The sequence below is a fragment of the Poecilia reticulata genome, chromosome 6 (genome assembly GCF_904066995.2).
Source record: "Poecilia reticulata chromosome 6, P_reticulata-male-v2, whole genome shotgun sequence".
Classification (NCBI taxonomy): Eukaryota; Metazoa; Chordata; class Actinopteri; order Cyprinodontiformes; family Poeciliidae; genus Poecilia; species Poecilia reticulata.
Genome location: NC_088835.1, coordinates 25,305,825 through 25,328,656, shown reverse-complemented (window position 1 = coordinate 25,328,656; position 22,832 = coordinate 25,305,825). Strand labels below are relative to the sequence as shown.

Genomic DNA, 22,832 nt, shown 5'->3' with positions numbered 1-22,832 from the left:
TAAATCCAGTGGAGCGTCATAGCGCTCATGTTGCATTTAAAGGAGGCTCGGAAAAACAGGTTACCACATGTTAACAACGGATTAAACAGTTTTAAAATGCAGTGTAAAAGAAAATGGCCAACTCTGTTATTCCCATATATGGGGAGTGTGGAAGCACCTACTGTATCAAATTGACATAGGAATAACAGAGTTGGTCATTCTAAGGTAAAAACCCAGCGCACACAGCATTCATGTTTTTTTTTTCTCATCCAGACGGCTTCCTCTCCCCCCTTCAGGGGGCACGACCCACAGTTTGGGAACCTCTGCAGTAGACAGCATTAGTGGCAGTAGTATCCGCTGTACTGCAGTGCAATCATGCATTATCTACTGTACATATTGACTTTAACAACTTTTTGATGATTGATTTGAAAATGCATGTTTCTTATGCACTGATTTAAATTTTTTAAATGTATGTCATTTTTAATCTTTTAAACATATAATTTGTTAGTTAAAAGTACCAGAATTAGTCAGAACTTTTTTGTGTGATTTCATAATTTACTCACAACACGGCTTGTGCAAATGTTGCAGTACTTCACAGTTCAAAGCGTGAGAAAGATCTCCAACCTTTATCAAATATGATCCTCAGCTTTATTAGTACTTCAACATATTGGCTTTTGAAAATATAGTTGGTGGTGTAATTGCTGCATGACGTGGCTGCATCTTAACGCGTTTCCGACCCGCATCTTGTCTGCCAGCTCACTGCAGAGCGTCCTTGTCCTGTCAAGTCTTTCCCTCTAAACAAACAATTAATACCAACACCTCTTGTATACCGTTGTCTGGAAATGATTTGATTCACTTCAGGTAGAGAATGGCAGCTCACAAGGATCCACGTTTACATCCACATCCTGCGCCAAATGAATTTCATTTGAGCAACAAGACACAAAGGATGTTTTTGTTACTTACTCAAACAATCTCACGAGTTGTGGTTTCAATTTTATTAAAAACAAATGCAGTTGATTTCAAATTAGTAGAAATGTCCAATTATTTTTAATTTTAAAAAAAGAAGAAAATGCAACGGTCATATTTAGTATAAAGGAAGATTAGCTGTTTGTTCTGCTTAGTTCATGATTTCTATAAACTCAAACTAATACTTTTGTTGACCAACATTTATCATCATCATCTAAGGTTACATACTCTGTAGAAGTGTTCAAACAGCTCTACTTTCTTTATACCGTCCATCCAAGAAGGTACTTGGCCACCACTTATTCAAGGTTTTTGAAGTTTGTTGTGAACTTAACAGATTTTTTTTCTACAAAAGGATTTAGTAGAGACTTGACTCAAGTCTTTACTATATTCTTTTTTGTTAAGAACCAATTCTTTGTTGTTAAAGAATCGTTTCCAAGTCTCACCTATGAATATATTATGCATGTGTCATAGGTGAGACTTAGGTAGCCTAAACCTAAAATAATGATCTTATATAGAAGAGAAATAAATGAAAGTTTACCTTTAAAGATTACAAAAAACTTTGAAGCAAAAATATTTTAAAAATCATTAAAGACTTTTGGCTTATTCACTCTGCTGGAGACTGTATCAACATAATTTTGGACTAGATGAGTGACAAGGAGCTTGATGTTTGATTAAGACAATACCGCCTTTGTGATAAGATCAGATGACCATACTGACAATATTTATTATCTTGGCATCTCACCAGCAGTCATCAAAAGGTGTTATCAAAACAATGGGCAATATTAATATAAAAGGTCCTCTGCTTCAGCCTCACTATTTTCTGCTTTGAGACAACAAGCCCACAGCATGGAGTGGACTGTGGTGTGGTTGTGTTTCTTCAGTTTTGCTGTTGAACTCCAGGCACTGGGTAAGACTGACATCTTTTAAAATCTGACTGCATGGCTGTTTCTGAAATTCATTATATGTTGTTTGTAAATCATGTCCAATGAGTTCTGACGTTTTAAATCTCTTTTTCCCCAAAGATAATTATAGTTTAAAACTTAATGTGTAGACATAAAGAGATAACCGTGTTTTCCTTTGTGTGTGTGTGTGTGTGTTTTGCTGTTCTAGCTGACAACCATGTCAACAACATCTGCAGCACTTGGGGCACGCAGCACTTTAAGACCTTTGATGGTGATGTGTTCCAGTTTCCTGGCTCGTGTGAGTACAACCTGGTCAAAGACTGCCGCACGTCCGAGAATAAGTTTTCTGTGCACATTAGACGAGAAGAAAATGATGGAAACATTACAATAAGTTATGTTGTGGTCACCATCTCTGAAAATACATTCAACCTAACCAAAACTGAGGTAGCTGAAAATGGGGATCCGTAAGTAAAACAAACATGAAACAAATATACATTTATCAAGATTTTTTTGCGTTGGGTTTGTCATTTAAATCTTCAAACTTTTATTCTCTTTTATCAGAGTCACTCTGCCTCACTACAGTGGGGGAGTAAAGGTGGAAGAAAGTACATTTTACATCAGGCTTCGAGCGACCAAAGTCGGCATTATAGTCATGTGGAACCTTGAAGATGCAGTCATGGTATACACCTTTTTGTTCCTACCTTCCTTTGAGTCAATTTTTATTTTCCAAATCAATAAATCACATCAACTGACTGATTACATATCAGTCAGTTGATGACTGACTGAATAACGGGACTTAAAATAAATACATTAGCTCTCCCTGTTGGATGAAACAATTAGAGTTGCAATAAATCTCTGGTGAGAGGAAATAATGAGATGATAAAAACTGTTTGGATTGTTGGAAACATTGGACTTTAACTGAACTGTAACTTTGAACACTTTTTGACATAATAGGCACTGTAATCGGGCTGCACAGTGGTGCAGTTGGTAGAGCTGTTGCCTTGCAGCAAGAAGGTTCTGGGTTCGATTCCAAGCCTGGGGTCTTTCTGCATGGAGTTTGCATGTTCTCCCTGTACATGGTGGGTTTTCTCCGGGTACTCCAGCTTCCTCCCACAGCCCAAAAACATGACTATCAGGTTAATTGGCCTCTCCAGATTGTCCCTAGGTGTGAGTGTGTGTGTGCATGGTTGTGTGTCCTGTGTGTCGCCCTGCGTCAGACTGGCAACCTGTCCAGGGTGACCCCGCCTCTTGCCTGGAACGTTAGCTGGAGATAGGCACCAACAACCCTCCCAACCCCATGAAGGGATAAGGGTGTAAGAAAATGGATGGATAGGCACTGTAAAAGAACAGAGGCTGACATTTTCTTTCTGCTATGAATGATGTAAAATAAAATGAAACATGATCCTCTCTGTTTTGTGCTTCAGGTGGAAGTTTCAAACAGATACAAGAACCAAACTTGTGGCCTTTGTGGAGATTTCAACGCCGTTCCTGTCTATGATGAGTTCATGGATAATGGTTTGTAGTTCAATGAAATGTATAAAATGTATTAGAAAATAAAATAAAATCAGTCATATCTTTAATGTTCTTTACTTCATTTGCATGATCAGGTTTTAAAATGACCCCCATTGAGTTTGGAATCAAACACAGAGTCCATCTGCCAAACGATGAATGCAAAGACCCTCATGTAGAAGATGATGAATCAAAGACGAATGTGTCAGATTCATGCAAAGCATTTGTAAGTATAGCAATCAGTTTTTTCCAGTAAAAATGTTAAGTATGATGTTGACTTTTGGATTTCCTTCTTATTTGCTCACTACAGCAAACCTTCTGTGAACAAATATTTCACGAAGACTCCTGGAGTTCATGCGCCGGCCTGATTAGTGCTGAATCTTTCATCCAGGCCTGTGTGGTAGACATGTGTGCCTGTAACAAAGATACCAGTGACTTGTGTGTCTGCAGCACAATGTCTGAGTTTTCTCGTCAGTGTTCGCATGCAGGAGGACAACCACCCAACTGGAGGAGACCTGATTTCTGTGGTATGATTCATGTTTGCCCCTTTATTCTAAGTCACAGAATAACGGGTACAGGAAGAAATATTACAGAACCAAACCACAAAAGAATAATGTTTATCATTTCGAAGGATGACAATGTTATTTCAATCTTTCTCAGTTTCTGTTTATAATTGTGGCTTAGCACTATAAAGGTTAAAGCCTGTCAGATTGTCATATATTTTATACAGTGTTAAATATTAGAAATTTTATGTAGGTATAGCATTCAAATTTGCCCAAAGTGACATCAAATTTTATTTTTAAAAATTTTCTACATGATATTCTGCCTAAATGCTTCTATGCTTCTTACTACTGCTCTTTATTTATGACACCATCTATCTTCACAGGTAAACAGTGTCCCTACAACATGAGGTATGAAGAAAGTGCTTTTCCTTGCATGGATACTTGCACACATCAGGACACCAGATTAGTGTGTGAGGAACACAAAACAGACGGCTGCTTTTGTCCTCCTGGTTAGTTCTCCTTACATTCAAACTGTGTATTCTGCCGTTGTTCATTAACCTTCACACAATGAAACTGTTTCTCTCTCAGGAACGGTGTTTGATGATATTTCTGAGAGGGGCTGCATCCCTCGGTCTGAGTGTCAGTGCAGGCATGACATAATCTACGAATCCGGAGATGTTTACCGCCATGAAAAAACAAACTGGTATGTTTCAAGATGTTTACCGAATGTCTTCTTGATGGTAAATTTAGCTTTTTTGTCACAGTCCTGGCAGAATTCCATAAAACATACATTAAAACAATAACTCTTAATGTATCTTATTGGTATTTCATACAATAAACCAAGGCAAACTTGCATAATTTTCAAATGGATGAAAACTTACAGAATTTATCACATCATTCAAAAGTAAAGTTGGAAAATTATACTTATTATATACCGTATGTAAATATACATATATTTATACTCAACTCACTTTACATTTGTACCTGTTTCTAGTTTGGTACATCAAGAGATTGATGTCTAATTTTTTCTGTCCATGCTGAACAAAAGCTTCCCCATAGCATGATTCAGTATGATGTGAAGAGTTTTCTATGTGAAAACTATGTAGCTTTGTTACTTGTACAACATTTTTAAACTGTTATTTTTCTTCCACTTCACAATAATGTCCTGATTTGTGTTGGTCTATCACATAATATACTTAGGAAATTTAAATAAGTGTAATACAGATTTGTATTTCTCAGTACTTGTTCAGAGGGGAAGTGGGAGTGTGAGACTTTCGAGAGACCGGCTACCTGTGCAGTTGAGGAAGGTTCACATTTCACAACTTTTGATGGTACAACCTTTACCTTTCATGGAAATTGTATTTATACCCTGGCCAAGGTGGAGAGCAAGGTAAATAATGTGTCGTTTTTTTTATTGCTGATAAATAATACAAAGCAGACATAAAAGTGAAGATTTCTCTGTGCTCAAATATTTTATATATTTCAGGATGGAGTAAGTCCAAACTTTACTATTCGGGCCCATTTAGACCAGTGTGCACAAAAAAGGGCTGATATTTGTCTAAAGGCTCTTAAAATCCATCTGGGCACAGATAATGTGAGTAAAGTACAGATGTTAGTATTTACATTCTCAGTTCACACTAATATCTACAGATCACTCATAATTGGTTCTGTCTTTCTACAGGTATTAATGTTTACATCTGAGGGAAAAGTGCAGCAGAATATGGAGGACATCAGTTTGCCATATTACTCAGGTGGGTCTGACGAGAAGCAAGTTTTAATTGAGCTCATTTTGTTTCATTATTGGAGTGTTTGTATAACATCAGGTGATTTTTATAATATTATTTACAGGGGACATCAGAATATTTCATGCTTCATCCTTTCATATCTTGCTCAACGCCAAGTTTGGCCTCCAAATTCAGATCCAGCGAGTTCCTGTTATGCAAGTCTACATCAGTCTGGAAAGCAGCTACAAAGAAAAGACAAGTGGTGAGTTTTATGTCTTCCTTTAATTTAGCCAATGTCGTTTATAGACCATATATTATATGATAGTCAAAACCACACAGGGTTTTTATGCAGTAGCATTTCGTGTCCGTGTTTCCAGATTGTGGGAAAGTATGGAAAAAATAGGAGGATGGAAAAATATTTGCATCTTCAGACTTTATTCTTTCCCTCAAATTTAATAAAATTGTTCTTGTTCCCCTTCTTCCTTTTCTGCCTCTGTCCTATCTTTGTTCTTTCCTTGTTTACTTTCTTGCGTCCATGCTTCATTTCTTACCTTCTTGGTTCTATCCTTCCTTCCTTTGTCTCATTTCCTTTCTTACCTCATCCTCTGTCTTTCTATGATTTCTTCTTCCTTCCTTGCTTTTGTCATTCCTTTATTGTTTCCATCTTTTTTGATGTACCGCTATCCTTCTTTCCAGGTGTAATAATATGAAGCATCTTTTCACAGTGATGTAACTTGGCAGTGCAGATAAAAACAGATTAGATTGATAAAAATAATATTTTTGCAAACTACTGTTATGTTGAGGGTTCTGTTTATGTGTCCCACTTCAAAAGCATTGGTTGGCTGGATGTGGTGCCCCGGGCCTTGAGATTAATATATGTGAACTACAATGTACTTTATCTGCTTGTTAATCCCTCAAAAATATAGACTAATTAAATGGTATATTTATTATACTACTAAAAAGACAAAACAAATACTATAATTAACATTCATGACTATGTTGCACATTTGAAAAATTATTGTTAATAAAATATATTCCATAGTACAGGTAATGCAGCCTGAAACGCATGAAAAACATCAAGAATCATATGTTCAAGACAAAAAATAAAGAAATTTTCCTCCAGTTTGGACATTTCAGAGACTAAGCAATGGTTGTTCTGAACATGTTCCTCAGGTTTATGTGGAAACTATAACATGGCTTTGAATGATGATCTGAAGACTCCTCAAGGTTGCCAAGAAGGAACTGCAGTAACTTTTGGTAATTCTTGGAAGGCCGACCAAACATGCCCAGACGCAGGCAAAGAACTTGATAGACCCTGTACCGTCAGTATGGAAACTGGTAAAAAATAAATTTAACAATGTTACTTTTTTTTTTCTAATCAAATGAAAACCATTGTAGATTCTATTTAAGAGTATAGCTTTTCTTTGTGAGCATATTTAATTTACATTCAGTATATTCCAGGTTATTGGAAGTGTAAAAATATTTGTGCATTTCATTGTAGAGAATTATGCCAAACACTGGTGCGAAATGCTCAGAAATTCAAATGGTTCATTTGCAAATTGCCATTCAGAGGTGAATCCTGACTATTACTACAAGGTACAACAACAACCTCTTCTTTCAGATTTTAATTCGATTTTATTGGACCTTAATTTTCTTAAAGTGTTCTTTTCTCTGCAGCGCTGCCTTTACTCCACCTGCAGCTGTGAGAAAAGCGAGGACTGCTTATGTGCTGTCTTCACCTCTTATGGTCGAGCTTGTGCAGCAAAGGGAAAGTTTGTGACAGATTTTGGAGACCAATGTGGTAATGTGTCTTTAAGTTTCATGACAACACATTAACTGTCAGATGTAAGTCTTGTAACAGCCAGGTAATCTTCCCACATTATCCACAAAACAGAGAAACACACAAAGAGCTGTCCATCAACTCAGATCTTCACGTACAATCACCGGAGATGCCAGCTGACTTGTAGTTCACTGAGCTCAGATCAGCGGAGCTGTACTTCACATTTCTTGCCTGTGGTTGGCTGTTTCTGCCCTGATGGTCTCTATCTGAATGAAAACGATGCTTGTGTACCCAAAGAAGAATGTTCCTGTTTCCATAAAGGAGAATACATTGAGGCAGGAAAGTCTCTCAACATTGATACTGAGCACTGGTGAGTCAGAAGAAACCTTAAATAATATGGAGTTTTTTTCCTCCCAGTAACTAGCATTGATACAAATGCGATACATATGTGTTTCATTGTAAATCTTTCGGTGCTTTTCCCAAGTGTTTGCGACAATGGAATGCTTCACTGCCATCCCCGGAAAAACCAGTCCTTCGGTAAGTCACTGGGCCATTAATTTCCTGGCTTTCCCATAGGATTGGTACTAGTGTAATCTTGTGAAATGTGAACAAGTACATTCTTTTTGTACAGCATGTCCTGCTTCAAAAGTGTACTTCAACTGCTCCTCTACAAGCGCCAAGACCCTTGGACCACAATGTGCTAGAAGTTGCATGAATCTGATTGACAATGTTTGCGTGAGTTTTTGTCTTGTTAATCTTTGACGAGGATCAGAATTCCTGATACATATATATTTTTTCATTTTTTCATTTTTCTTACGCGCCACTGAAATGTGCTCTGTGAACATGTTGCTCAGCTTGTGTGAGTATTTTCAAACTGACTAACCAAAAATGAATACTGGTTAAACAAGGGCCACTAAAATAGACCAAATGTCGCATTTGGTTCTGTACTGCTGTCTTTCACAGACTGTAGATCTCTTGAGACAGTAAAATAGCTTTAATTTAATGTTGGCTGAGGTAGGCTCACTCTATAAATTAATGTTTACAGCGAAAGATATCAACTATTTCTGAATACTTCTGAATAACTGTATACATCTTATCGTCCCAGGATGCATCAGATTGTGTCTCCGGCTGCATGTGTCCTCCTGACCAGCTGGATGATGGCAAAGGCTCCTGTGTGAAAAATGAAAGTGAATGTCCATGCCAGCACAATGGTAAATTCTATAAACCTGAAGGGACATTTCATCAAGATTGCAACCTCTGGTAAATAAATATACTACTTGTGCGGCATATTTTTTTAGACTAAAAACAACTTTCTGTGGATCATTTTAAGTTTGAATTTAATACATTTAATAATTCTGCTTAATTCTATGCATTTATTATATATTTAGTACTTGCAGAGGCGGAAAGTGGATATGCACAATGAACAATTGTTCACAGAGCTGCATTATTTATGGAAGTGGACATCACAGAACATTTGACATGCAACAATATGAGTTTCAAGGACATTGTTCTTATGTTGCTATCAAGGTAAGTTAAAGTAAAAACACTTTTAAAAAGCATTTGTCTGCAGCTGGGATTTGATTATTAGGAATTAAATTGGATTATTTAATGAATGAATCATGGAAATATTACTGCACAGCAGCTGAAAGGAGATTACTTGGTAAAATACAGACGCTGGCTATCAGACACTGGATCTTTTTTAGTAAAAGATGACTCACTACTTCGTGCACATCAACAAATTAGTTTAAGAAAAGGGAAAGTCTAAGAATCAACCAGACATTTGTGTTTGAAATTATTTAATCAATTTAGGTATGAGCTTAAAACTAAATATATATTTTTCCTCAAAATGCATTTGCATACGCAGCCACATTAATATGAGAGTATAATAGTATGTTCTTTTGAGGAACAATTTATGTGTCTAGTATCCTTAGTTTGTGGGGTTTAATTAATTTACTTATTATTTGTTCATTATCTGTTCTCTTGAACACAACTTAAATAACCTATTTTTGTTCAGAACAATTGTTTTAATAAAACAGCAGAGAGTGACATTGAAGTCATCACAGAAGATGAACCATGTGGATCCACAGGCACAACATGTTCCAAAACTGTCAGGATTCAGCTTGGGGTAAGGCAAAATGCAAAGACACAAAATGCTTTCCCCAACCTTAACAACTCCTTCAAGTACCTTTAGGTATCAAAACAGATAATACATAATCAAATAATACTAAAAATATTGAAATATTGAAAACATTTTTTTTTGTTATTTTTTGTACAAAAGTTAAATATTCTTTATATTTCAGAGAAATGTGATCACCCTCTCAGATGGAACATATAAAAAGGAAGTTTTAGAAAATGGCACAAAAATAGGATATCGAATAATAAATCGGGGCTTTTATATTGTGCTAGCTTCTGATATTGGCCTAACTGTAATTTGGGATCGCAAAACATATTTTGTTATCCAGCTGGAATCACAATTCATGGTGAGTCTCAGCAATTGATTATGAGAACAAACTACAAACTTGCCAATGTTGAGGCTAATATTAAAACATGGTATTAAATGTGCCAATGACTGACTTGTTTATGTTTGTGCAGGGTGAAGTGTGTGGCCTGTGCGGAAACTTTGATGGTAACGGAGAGAACGACTTCACCACCCGGAGTGGGTTGGTAGTGAGCAGCCCACTAGAGTTTGCAAACAGCTGGAAAGGGGACAGCTCTTGCTCAGATGTGGATAAACTTGTTGACGCTTGTGAAGAAGCACCTCATCGAGACCACTGGGCAAAAATGAAGTGCAACATCATAAATGGAGACACATTCAAAGAATGCCACTCCAAGGTACTACAATGGTTGTGTGTGCAGTGAAGATGTTGCAATAAAAGTACAAAAACAATCCATAATTTTGCATGCTTAAACAGGTAGAGCCTCGTCTGTTTTATGAAAACTGTGTGAAAGACACATGTGCCTGTGACACTGGAGGGGACTGTGAGTGTTTCTGTTCAGCTGTTGCAGCTTACGCTCAAGCTTGCAATGAAGCTGATGTTTTGATTTCATGGAGAAGTCCAGAAATCTGTCGTAAGTGAACAATATCTTCTTGAACTTAAGTTTGTTTGATACTTAGTAAAGAAATAAACTGTTACTGGGCAGATAACTTAAGCACAGTTATATTGAAAAACAATAAATATTAGGACACAAAAGTATGGTTGCTTTAATTTTTACTAGCAATTGAGTCAATAATGACTCAATTGCTAACAAACTCTAAAAACAAACATAAAATTTATAAAAATCTATAAAATTATTGAATAGGAAAGGAGCAACACCACCTTCTATATTTTTCACCAAAAAACAAAATACTCTGATAACAAATGTCAATTATTTTATCAGATGATACTGTGGTTTTAAAAGAAAATCATATTTTAAGTGGGCAGTTTTTTAAGCATGGTTTCTGCACTTTATTTTTAGCTGTCTTTTGTGATTACTACAATCATGATGATTGCTTATGGCACTACCATCCTGGGACTCCAGAGACATACCAGACCTGTTCAAATTATTTTCTACATGTTCCAAAGCTTGAAGGTAAGTTGTGATTTAAGGCTTTCTGAAACCACAAATAACAATTATTAAAAATGAATTATTTCAAGCTACCCATTTGTCTGATTTCATGAGAAAAATAAAAGATTATTGTAAGCAAAATGATTTAACACAACAAAAACTAAAAGCATTTATATTTCTTGGGAAAGTAATGTTTAGCATATTACTATATTATAAACAAAATTGCTTATAAAGCTTATGTTGCAATTTTGCAGGTTGTTACCCTCGTTGCCCAGAACATGCTCGAGTTTTTGATGACGAATCAAAAAAATGTACGTCAACATGTCGACAGGAGAAATTAACTACAACTCCAGCCACTCCAACATCAACTAAATCTATCACTACAACAAACACTGCTACCACCACAGAATCAACAACAGAATTTACAACTAAAACTGAAACACCAACTACAACCCCAACAACCACATCAACTGAGTCTACAACTGTAACATATCCTACTACAACCACAACTCCCACCACAGAATCCACAACACCAACACAATCTACCACTACAACTGAAACACCAACTACAACCCCAACAACCACAACTACCACCACATCAACTGAGTCTACAACTGTGACATATCCAACTACAACCACAACTCCCACCACAGAATCCACAACACCAACACAATCTACCACTACAACTGAAACACCAACTACAACCCCAACAACCACAACTACCACCACATCAACTGAGTCTACAACTGTGACATATACAACTACAACCACACCTCCCACCACAGAATCCACAACACCAACACAATCTACCACTACAACTGAAACACCAACTACAACCCCAACAACCATAACTACCACCACATCAACTGAGTCTACAACCATACCAACTATAACCACAGAATCCACAACACCATCAACTAAGTCTACAACTGTAACATATCCTACTACACCCACAACTCCCACCACAGAAGCCACACCAACACAATCTACCACTACAACTGAAACACCAACTACAACCCCAACAACCACAACTACCACCACATCAACTGAGTCTACAACTGTGACATATCCAACTACAACCACACCTCCCACCACAGAATCCACCAACACAATCTACCACTACAACTGAAACACCAACTACAACCCCAACAACCACAACTACCACCACATCAACTGAGTCTACAACTGTGACATATCCAACTACAACCACAACTCCCACCACAGAAGCCACAACACCAACACAATCTACTACTACAACTGAAACACCAACTACAACCCCAACAACCACAACAACCACCACATCAACTGAGTCTACAACCATAGTAACTGGAACCACAGAATTCACAACAATATCAACTAAGTCTACAACTGTAACATATCCTACTACAACCACCACTCCCACCACAAAATCCACAACACCAACACAATCTACCACTACAACTGAAACACCAACTACAACCCCAACAACTACCACTACCACCACATCAACAGAGTCTACAACCATACCGACTGGAACCACAGAATCCACAACACCATCAACTAAGTCTACGACTGTAACATATCCTACTACACCCACAAGTCCCACCACAGAATCCACAACACCAACACAATCTACCACTACAACTGAAACACCAACTACAACCCCAACAACCACAACTACCACCACATCAACTGAGTCTACAACTGTGACAAATCCTACTACAACTACCACTCTCACCACAGAATCCACACCAACACAATCTACCACTACAACTGAAACACCAACTACAACCCCAACAATTACAACCACAACTCCCATCACATCAACTAAGTCTACAACTGTAACATATCCAACTCCACCCACAACTCCCACCACAGAATCCACAACACCAACACAATCTACCACTACAACTGAAACACCAACTACAACCCCAACAACCACAACTACCACCACATCAACTGAGTCTACAACTGTGACATATCCAACTACAACCACACATCCCACCACAGAATCCACAACACCAACACAATCTACCACTACAACTGAAACACCAACTACAACCCCAACAACCACAACTACCACCACATCAACTGAGTCTACAACTGTGACATATCCAACTACAACCACAACTCCCACCACAGAAGCCACAACACCAACACAATCTACCACTACAACTGAAACACCAACTACAACCCCAACAACCACAACTACCACCACATCAACTGAGTCTACAACCATAGTAACTGGAACCACAGAATTCACAACAATATCAACTAAGTCTACAACTGTAACATATCCTACTACAACCACCACTCCCACCACAAAATCCACAACACCAACACAATCTACCACTATAACTGAAACACCAACTACAACCCCAACAACTACCACTACCACCACATCAACAGAGTCTACAACCATACCGACTGGAACCACAGAATCCACAACACCATCAACTAAGTCTACGACTGTAACATATCCTACTACACCCACAACTCCCACCACAGAATCCACAACACCAACACAATCTACCACTACAACTGAAACACCAACTACAACCCCAACAACCACAACTACCACCACATCAACTGAGTCTACAACTGTGACAAATCCTACTACAACTACCACTCTCACCACAGAATCCACACCAACACAATCTACCACTACAACTGAAACAACAACTACAACCCCAACAATTACAACCACAACTCCCATCACATCAACTAAGTCTACAACTGTAACATATCCAACTACAACCACAACTCCCACCAAAGAATCCACAACACCAACACAATCTACCACTACAACTGAAACACCAACTACAACCCCAACAACCACAACTACCACCACATCAACTGAGTCTACAACTGTGACATATCCAACTACAACCACAACTCCCACCACAGAATCCACAACACCAACACAATCTACCACTACAACTGAAACACCAACTACAACCCCAACAACCACAACTACCACCACATCAACTGAGTCTACAACTGTGACATATCCAACTACAACCACACCTCCCACCGCAGAATCCACAACACCAACACAATCTACCACTACAACTGAAACACCAACTACAACCCCAACAACCACAACTACCACCACATCAACAGAGTCTACAACCATACCGACTGGAACCACAGAATCCACAACACCATCAACTAAGTCTACGACTGTAACATATCCTACTACACCCACAAGTCCCACCACAGAATCCACAACACCAACACAATCTACCACTACAACTGAAACACCAACTACAACCCCAACAACCACAACTACCACCACATCATCTGAGTCTACAACCATACTAACTGGAACCACAGAATCCACAACACCATCAACTAAGTCTACGACTGTAACACATCCTACTACACCCACAAGTCCCACCACAGAATCCACAACACCAACACAATCTACCACTACAACTGAAACACCAACTACAACCCCAACAACCACAACTACCACCACATCAACTGAGTCTACAACTGTAACATATCCTACTACAACCACAACTCCCACCACAGAATCCACAACACCAACACAATCTACCACTACAACTGAAACACCAACTACAACTCCAACAATTACAACCACAACTACCACCACATCAACAGAGTCTACAACCATACCGACTGGAACCACAAAATCCACAACACCATCAACTAAGTCTACGACTGTAACATATCCTACTACACCCACAAGTCCCACCACAGAATCCACAACACCAACACAATCTACCACTACAACTGAAACACCAACTACAACCCCAACAACCACAACTACCACCACATCAACTGAGTCTACAACCATACTAACTGGAACCACAGAATCCACAACACCATCAACTAAGTCTACGACTGTAACACATCCTACTACACCCACAAGTCCCACCACAGAATCCACAACACCAACACAATCTACCACTACAACTGAAACACCAACAACCCCAACAACCACAACTACCACCACATCAACTGAGTCTACAACTGTAACATATCCTACTACAACCACAACTCCCACCACAGAATCCACAACACCAACACAATCTACCACTACAACTGAAACACCAACTACAACTCCAACAATTACAACCACAACTCCTACCACATCAACTGAGTCTACAACTGTGACAAATCCTACTACAACTACCACTCCCACCACAGAATCCACAACACCAACGCAATCTACCACTACAACTGAAACACCAACTACAACCCCAACAACCACAACTACCACCACATCAACTGAGTCTACAACCATACCAACTATAACCACAGAATCCACAACACCATCAACTAAGTATACAACTGTAACATATCCTACTACAACCAAAACTCTCACCACAGAATCCACAGCAACACAATATACCACTACAACTGAAACACCAACTACAACCCAAACAACCACAACTACCACCACATCAACTGAGTCTACAACTGTGACAAATCCTACTACAACTACCACTCCCACCACAGAATCCACAACACCAACACAATCTACCACTACAACTGAAACACCCACTACAACCCCAACAACCACAACTACCACCACATCATCTGAGTCTACAACCATACTAACTGGAACCACAGAATCCACAACACCATCAACTAAGTCTACAACTGTAACATATCCTACTACAACCACAACTCCCATCACAGAATCCACAACACCAACACAATCTACTACTACAACTGAAACACCAACTACCAGTATAGAATCCACAACACCCTCAACTAAATCTACAAGCAAAACACCCGCTACTACCACAACCTTTACAACAGCTTCCGAATCAACAACCGTGGAAATTACTACAACTGAATCAGCCCTAACCCGTTCTACAGGTTGTCCTAAATGGAATAAAATGGTAATCAAGCTAATTTTTAAACTACTAAATCTTCTTCTTTTTAAATATTTTATTTTACTTTATGTTAGATTTCATGTTTCTACAACTCTGTAGTAGTTGTATCAACCTATTCCTGATTATCCTCTTTTCTTTATTACAGCAAAATGAGACCTTTTATTTTTGCAACTGCACCATGGCCAAATGTATTGGAAGTAATACTCTTCAAATAGTGCCCTATGAATGTCCACCCATCAAAAACATAACTTGTTCCAATGGAAGAAGTCCTGTTCTGGTATATGATGAATATCAATGCTGCCAACATTATCAATGTGACTGTAAGTTATTTGGTTAAAATCCTTAAGAAATAGACCAAAAACTAAATATTTTGACCACTCAAAAAAGAAACAATACAACAATATATTATAATGATTAATTGTATGAATCGTAACAGTGATTAGCACAAATAGTGTTGCAAATTGGTTGAAAGAAGCCATTAGCTCATTCAAGCACAACTTCATAGTTTTTTTTTCGCAAAGGGATTCTCCCATGCAGCTCAAATAGCTTTTTGCTAATGTGTCATTTCTAGACTCTTTAGGAAAACTGTGGATTGTATTCTTTCTTTTTACAATTGGTGTGAGCTATATTTGTGGCATACAGCCTACTTAATCTTATGCAAGTGGTCATAATATAGTGGCTGATCAATACATTCAGTCAAATGCTTCTGTTTTAACCAGAATAAATATTTTATTGCTTGTCATCACTCCAGGTGAGTGCAAAGGGTGGGGAGATCATCATTACAGCACATTTGATGGACTATCCTACAAATACCATGGAAACTGTTCCTATTATTTGATGAAAGAAATTGCAACAAGGGATGACTTGGAAATTTACATTGATAACATGCATTGTGATCCTTTGGAAGATCCTTCATGTCCTCAGTCTTTAAATGTAAACTATGGAGCAGAACATATCAAACTGTCCTATTTTATTCTCAATGGACAACCAGATTTGAAGGTAATACAAGATGATCCCCTTCTGAATATAATACTTTTATACTGATTACAAAAGACAAACAGATGTCTTGACCAATATACAATGTACCTGCATGTGGGATCAAATGTCTGTTTTAGCCTTTTTTTGATATCTGAATTGTTGTGATTAATTTGCAGGCATTTACAAATGACGTGAGTCAAAAGCTCCCTTATTGGAAACAAGGTGTTAAAGTGATGAGCACTGGCACTAATTTAGTTTTAGAGATCCTTCGTCTAAATGTGGTTGTTAAATTTGGAAGAACTGGATTTAGTATCAACCTTCCATACAAGTACTTTGGAGGAAACACACAGGGTCATTGTGGTAAGAACTCCCTCTCAGGAGAACATCTGTGTTTATCTTCTGGTTTGAATGTAGATAATGACACTTCAAAATCTGTGATAGGAACTTGCACCAACAGTCAAGCTGATGACTGCTGGCTGCCTGGAGGAACAGTATCAGAAGGTTGCACTAAAATTGCTGATGGCTGGCTTCTAGAGAAAGATAAAGGCTGCAAGCCTGGAGGAGAACCGCCTTCAAAACCTCCATGCAGTGCAAGTTCTGTATGTGAACTCCTTAAGAGCAGGTAATTTGCGACTTTGTTCTGTATTTTTTTATTATTGTAAATTAGTTTGGAAGCTTTTAAAATTATTATTTTTTCTTATGATTATTGTTCTTTTTCTTTTTCCACCAGCGTCTTTGCTGAATGCCATTCCCGGATCTCTCCAGATAATTACTACAAAGGATGTGTTTCTGATAGCTGCCTTGTTCACAACGGAGCGAATGCAGTGGAATGCTCAAGTTTAGCGAGTTATGCTGCTGCCTGCTCTGACGTTGGAGTTTGTATTCACTGGAGGAACCACACTGATCTATGTGGTACAATATTTATTTTTGTCCAAGTGGAAATCTTGAAACCAAAATTAAGTTTTTCAAATCTAAATTTTAATTTGTGCTCACAGTTTGATTAAGTAAAACCAACTAAATTGTTGTTCTTTACCAACAGCCAGTGACTGCCCATCAGGCAAAATTTATAAACCTTGTGGACCTGCATATCAACCAACTTGTGAGGATAGGTGAGTTATAAAAAAATATTTAACATATGAAGGTATTTACTCATATTATTATGGCAGGTACTGGATATTTTTAGTGTAAACAAAAGGAAATTGAAAAAAAAAAATGAAAGCAACCCTGATAATTCCTTATCCTTTTGAATCAAACTAAGTTTATCAGGTGATGCTCATTAAAAATCTAGATGCATCAGGTGGGAATCCATCACCTGGCCATATAGACACACACAGCAAAGAATAACCATGAACAAACAATTTATGGGCAATTCAGAGAGAAAATAAATATCTAAAACACTTCTAGACTGTGGAGTATGGAGTGGAAAGTTTAGCTTTTTTTTAGTCTACAAAGCAGAAGTATTAAAATCTTGTTTTCAAGGGCCAGCGTACTGCAACTTTTAGATTTGTCTCATCTTCAACATACCTGAAAGTGAAACCCATAACTGCAGCATAAATAGCAATATAACTAATAAGCCCAGTGACAGCAATATTAACAGCAAAAAACCACAAACCACTAAAGGAGCAATTAAGATGTAATAAGGAATAATGATCTTTTTGTTATTCTTGCAGTCCTAGTGATCCAGGTATGGACTTCACTACAGAGGGCTGCTTTTGTCCTGCAGGGATGAAACTGTTCAGCAGAGAATCAAAAATATGTGTTAAAAATTGTGGTAAGTATGTAATCACAATTCTGAGGGTATGTTTTATTCTTAAAATTCAAGATTGAATCATTGGTTCCTTCTGTTTGCTTTCCTAGCTGCCTGACTGTGGTCTTATACATTCTGGTGATATTTATGAGTGTGCTATCCAAAATAATTTGCAGTTTTTACAACTACTGTTTCCATAAATATCGAAATACCAAATCCATATCTTTTAGTTCTTAATGAGAGAAAAATAATGTCCACGACACATCAAAACATTTGTCAACAAAGGAGAAGTGCACATTTTGTGACAAAAATAAGCGTAGCTCCAAAGCTGCAAAATGTAACTGAGCCAAGTTTGCCTTTAAATGAACATCAAAGTGTTTTGTCTAGAATATAACCAACACATCCAAAACTTTCCCACTCTGTCTACAAATATCTAATATACAGTTTGCTTGCAGCATATTTTTAATTATTTGTCCAGAAGGGTACATTTTGGAAATTTTCTCTCTTTGACACATCATTCAATCAATTTATTTATAAAGGGCCCCTCATACTAAAAGCAGCTCAAAATAACTTATAACATCTTACAAGTATTCACAAAAAAACAGTTGGAATTGTCTTTTTCATAACTTTTATTAGGTGTGTAATACTTGGGGAATTGAAAAGTATCTTAATCCAAATCACAAATAAAAGTGATTAATTTCAACATTAGCAATTCGAGAGAGCAGAGACTCACATAATTATGTTTACACTATGTTTTAACAGGCTGTCTTGATCCTAATGGGATGCCCCGTGAGGTGAGCCAAACCTGATTTTCATGTAAAGTCCTCTACTTCTTCCCTTAGGGGTATTAAAGTCAACACTTTGATTTCTTTTTTTAGTTCAATGAGACATTTGAATACCAATGTCAGAACTGTGTGTGTGATGAGTCCACCAAAACTGTGATCTGCAAGCCTAAGAAGTGCCCACACAGAACTTTACCAAGATGCATGGGTCCAGATTATGTCCTTGTCAATAAAACTGATCCATCAAATCCCTGCTGCGTTGTCCACGTTTGCCGTAAGACACAGCAATAATGCTGATTACTGTTTGCTGCTCGTTAGTGTTTAAATTAGTAATAAACTGAGTTTTCCTTCTTTGTGTAAACAGAATGTCAGATCCACACTTGTCCGGACATCAACATGAACTGTGATGTTGGATTCAAGCCAAACATCAGTGTTCCAGAGGGAAAATGCTGTCCAGAACTTAGATGTGGTGAGCCTATCAAATCAATTTGAACCTGCATAATGCCAAATGGATAAAGAATCACTTTTAAGAGACCGTTTAATATAATTGTTCATTTCCTTTCCTAGTACCTAAAAGAGTCTGTGTGCTAAATGATGTTGAATACTGGGTAAGTGGCAAATGTGTAAGGAGTTATTTTTAACCCTTTTAATCCTACCACTATAAAGGTTCGCATGAGATTACTTTTTAATTTTTGGATTATTTGGAGCATTTCAATAACCAATACATCAATGCAATCCTTATGTCCAGATCTTTCACAATTTATATGTTATTAATATATACGTTTTAAATTTGTGGTATAACAATGAATTTATGTGGATTTGTCAGCCTGGTTCTTCAGCTCCTGGCCAGAAATGTGAGAACTGCTTCTGTTCCTCAAACTCTTCATCTGGTGGTCTGATGGAAATAAAGTGTGAGAAGCAGCAGTGTGAAGAAACATGCAGAAAGGTGAGGAAGACAATGTAATGTGTATGGGAATACGGTCACTCTGGTGGGAGAAAGTGTTGATATGAAGTTGAGGTACTACAAATATAAATGAGATTTAGGCATAATCTGAGATATCTACATGTAAATGTCCACTAATATACTCTGCACCAGTAAACATATTAACACTGTTAAAGAAATGCCATCTAGTGCTAAAGGAAACTGGATTCAAAATGCATAATACTACATGGATTTTAATGCTTATTTACAAAAGTTAAAACTCACTGCTTTGTTGTGGAAATCAGACAAGCTAAACATACAGAAAAATACAATTAATTGAACAGTTTTCAGCATTTTTTAATAATGTCTCAATTTTCAGTGTGGTGGGCCAATTTTTATTGTTCAGTTGTAATGTTTGCTGTTGTCAGAAAACGATAAAATTAATATTTAACAGTTTCTTAATTAGAGCTTAGAAAAACTATGTTTTGCCAGTGGTTCAACCCTTCACAGCAGTTATAGTGGGGAGACATAATTGCCATGTCTGGTTTATTTCTAAGCATGTTTAGGTGTTGCAATTTCCCCAAGAAGGCCAAGACATAAATCAGAATAAAAATCTTTGGCAAGATTCAAATATTGAGGAAGATTGGCAGAAATTTCAGTTTCCCCATATCATAGAAAACTTACAAAAAATATTTTCCATTGAAGGTTGTTACAGAAAGTAGTGACTCTGACTTCACACTTTCTGGATTTTGTTTGTAAAGGTTTAGGAAATGATGTAATTTCTGTTCAATTGTGTACAAGTTTGTCTTTGTCTACTGGAGAGAAGATCCAAATCAAAAACTTTGTAAATGGGGACATTGCTTGGAAAAATGTTAAAAGGGACAAGAGGTGTGAATAAATTTACAAGCAACTGTATTTTAATCTGACCTTCGATTTAATTGAATTTGCTTTTTATTTCAGGGATTCAAATATGTAAAAACCAACTCAGATGATTGCTGTGGGACGTGTGTGCAGACACACTGTGTGTTCAGTGTTAATGGCACTGAGACACTCTTAAAGGTAAACTGAAACATCTCTGTTCATTTGTATTAATTTCAATAAGTCTAAAACACCCAAGTGTGATGTTATCTGGGCGGTAATTTCCAGGAAGGAGAAACCTGGTCACCACCAGAAAATAAGTGTGAAAGTAAGACTTGTGTTAAGAATGGTGAGACTTTTACAGTCACCAACAAACACATCATTTGCCCAGCATTCCAAGAGAGCAACTGCGAGAATGTAAGTGCCTGGTTTAATGCATAAACCCACACTGGATCATATACAAAGAAAAATTCAAACTTTTTGTTGTTTTTTTGTTTTCTATTCAGGACACAATTCAGACTGCAGCAAATGGTTGCTGCAAAATCTGTGAGTATGATTATTATTTTCTTTTCTTTAGAGTCAAAGACACCGAAACAAGCATAAAAACTGACATTTTTCTTTCCTCTAACATTTTAAAAGGTGTGGAAAAAGAGAAGGCCTGCAGACTGGTTAACCAGATCACTCCTATCAACCACAATGGCTGTCAGTCTGAGTTGAATATGCCGTCATGTGAAGGATCATGCGACACTTTCACCAAGTAAGTATGACATTACTTTTAGTTTTGTCTTCCTCTGGAAAGTCATCAAACCATTTATTAAGCAGTTGTGAAGTACTGAATGTGCTGATTTCTATCCATGTTCTTTTCAGGTACTCTGAAGCAGCAGCTGCTATGGAGCATTCCTGCTCCTGCTGTAAGGAGAGACGCACCAGCAACCGCACTGTTACCCTGGCGTGTGAAGCTGGTGCGGACGTCCAGTTCACTTATGTGCATGTGGAGGAGTGCGGCTGTGGTCACACAGAGTGCACCACACCTGCTGCACTGCATGTTCGCAGAAAGCGACGCTTCACACTGCAGTGACACAATCCTCTGTCCTCACATGTGAGATAATCATTTAATTAATCACTAAATCTCTAATAAGGTGCAACATGCTTTATGGAGTTCATATATCAGTTGATTGAATAAAAGCAAGCATCTAAGTTTCAGTCTCCTGTGTTTAGTTATTTTGTTTGAGGCAGTCAAACAAAATTTGACTGCCTCAAACTTGCTTCTACTGCCTCAAGTAGAAGCAAGTATTCTCTACTTGCTTCTAATGAAATGTTTGAATATTTAAAATTTCAGAATAACTTCTGTTTGTAACCCGTAATTAGTCAATTAGTCAGACTTGTATTTTTGCGGGCCCACTTCCTGTCTTGCCCCAAACTCTTCAACTTATTTAAAGCCCCGCCTCCAGCGCAGTTGGAATACCACCTGTTTCACTGTGATTGTGGCTGGCTGTTGGCGTCTTGGTGATCATCTCCCCTTGGCAAATTCACCCAAATCTCTGAAACAACTGATTTGAACTATTGAACTGTTGGCGGTTGTTACCTGGGCGTCACTGGGATTCACAGCTGATTGCAGTCTAGCACTCTCTGCTCAAAGGTCGTTTTTTTTTTTTTTTGATGGATCAGATCCTCAGATCCTCTTCTGAGCAAAGGATGGCGAGCTAAGGACAAGAACTTCAATCTTTTGAATTGATTTATTTTGAATTAATTTGACCCTCATTGTGTATTTGTAATTGTTTGTTGT

At 37.6% G+C, this 22,832-nt stretch overlaps 2 protein-coding genes across 6 annotated transcripts in view; one reads left to right on the top strand and one right to left on the bottom strand.

Annotated features, from left to right (window-relative positions):
- The window catches only part of saal1 (serum amyloid A-like 1), a 121,642-nt gene that overhangs the window by 34,396 nt on the left and 64,414 nt on the right, over positions 1–22,832 (bottom strand). The gene's annotated exons all lie outside the window — the stretch shown is intronic.
- LOC103466488 (uncharacterized) lies at positions 1,936–22,243 on the top strand. The gene is given in 39 exon segments (XM_081608495.1): positions 1,936–2,311; positions 2,409–2,526; positions 3,272–3,362; positions 3,455–3,582; positions 3,667–3,883; positions 4,436–4,562; positions 5,099–5,249; positions 5,346–5,453; positions 5,541–5,610; positions 5,708–5,845; positions 7,478–7,733; positions 7,848–7,900; positions 7,995–8,098; positions 8,469–8,623; positions 8,752–8,890; positions 9,378–9,488; positions 9,664–9,843; positions 9,956–10,195; positions 10,276–10,432; positions 10,820–10,933; positions 11,164–12,011; positions 12,013–15,765; positions 15,905–16,079; positions 16,511–16,758; positions 16,914–17,097; positions 17,179–17,359; positions 17,468–17,649; positions 17,777–17,846; positions 18,408–18,508; positions 19,247–19,278; positions 19,363–19,540; positions 19,631–19,735; positions 19,834–19,874; positions 20,093–20,212; positions 21,149–21,247; positions 21,335–21,463; positions 21,553–21,592; positions 21,686–21,803; positions 21,914–22,243. Coding segments are annotated over 39 exon segments (9,795 nt in total). The 5' UTR covers positions 1,936–1,988; the 3' UTR covers positions 22,125–22,243.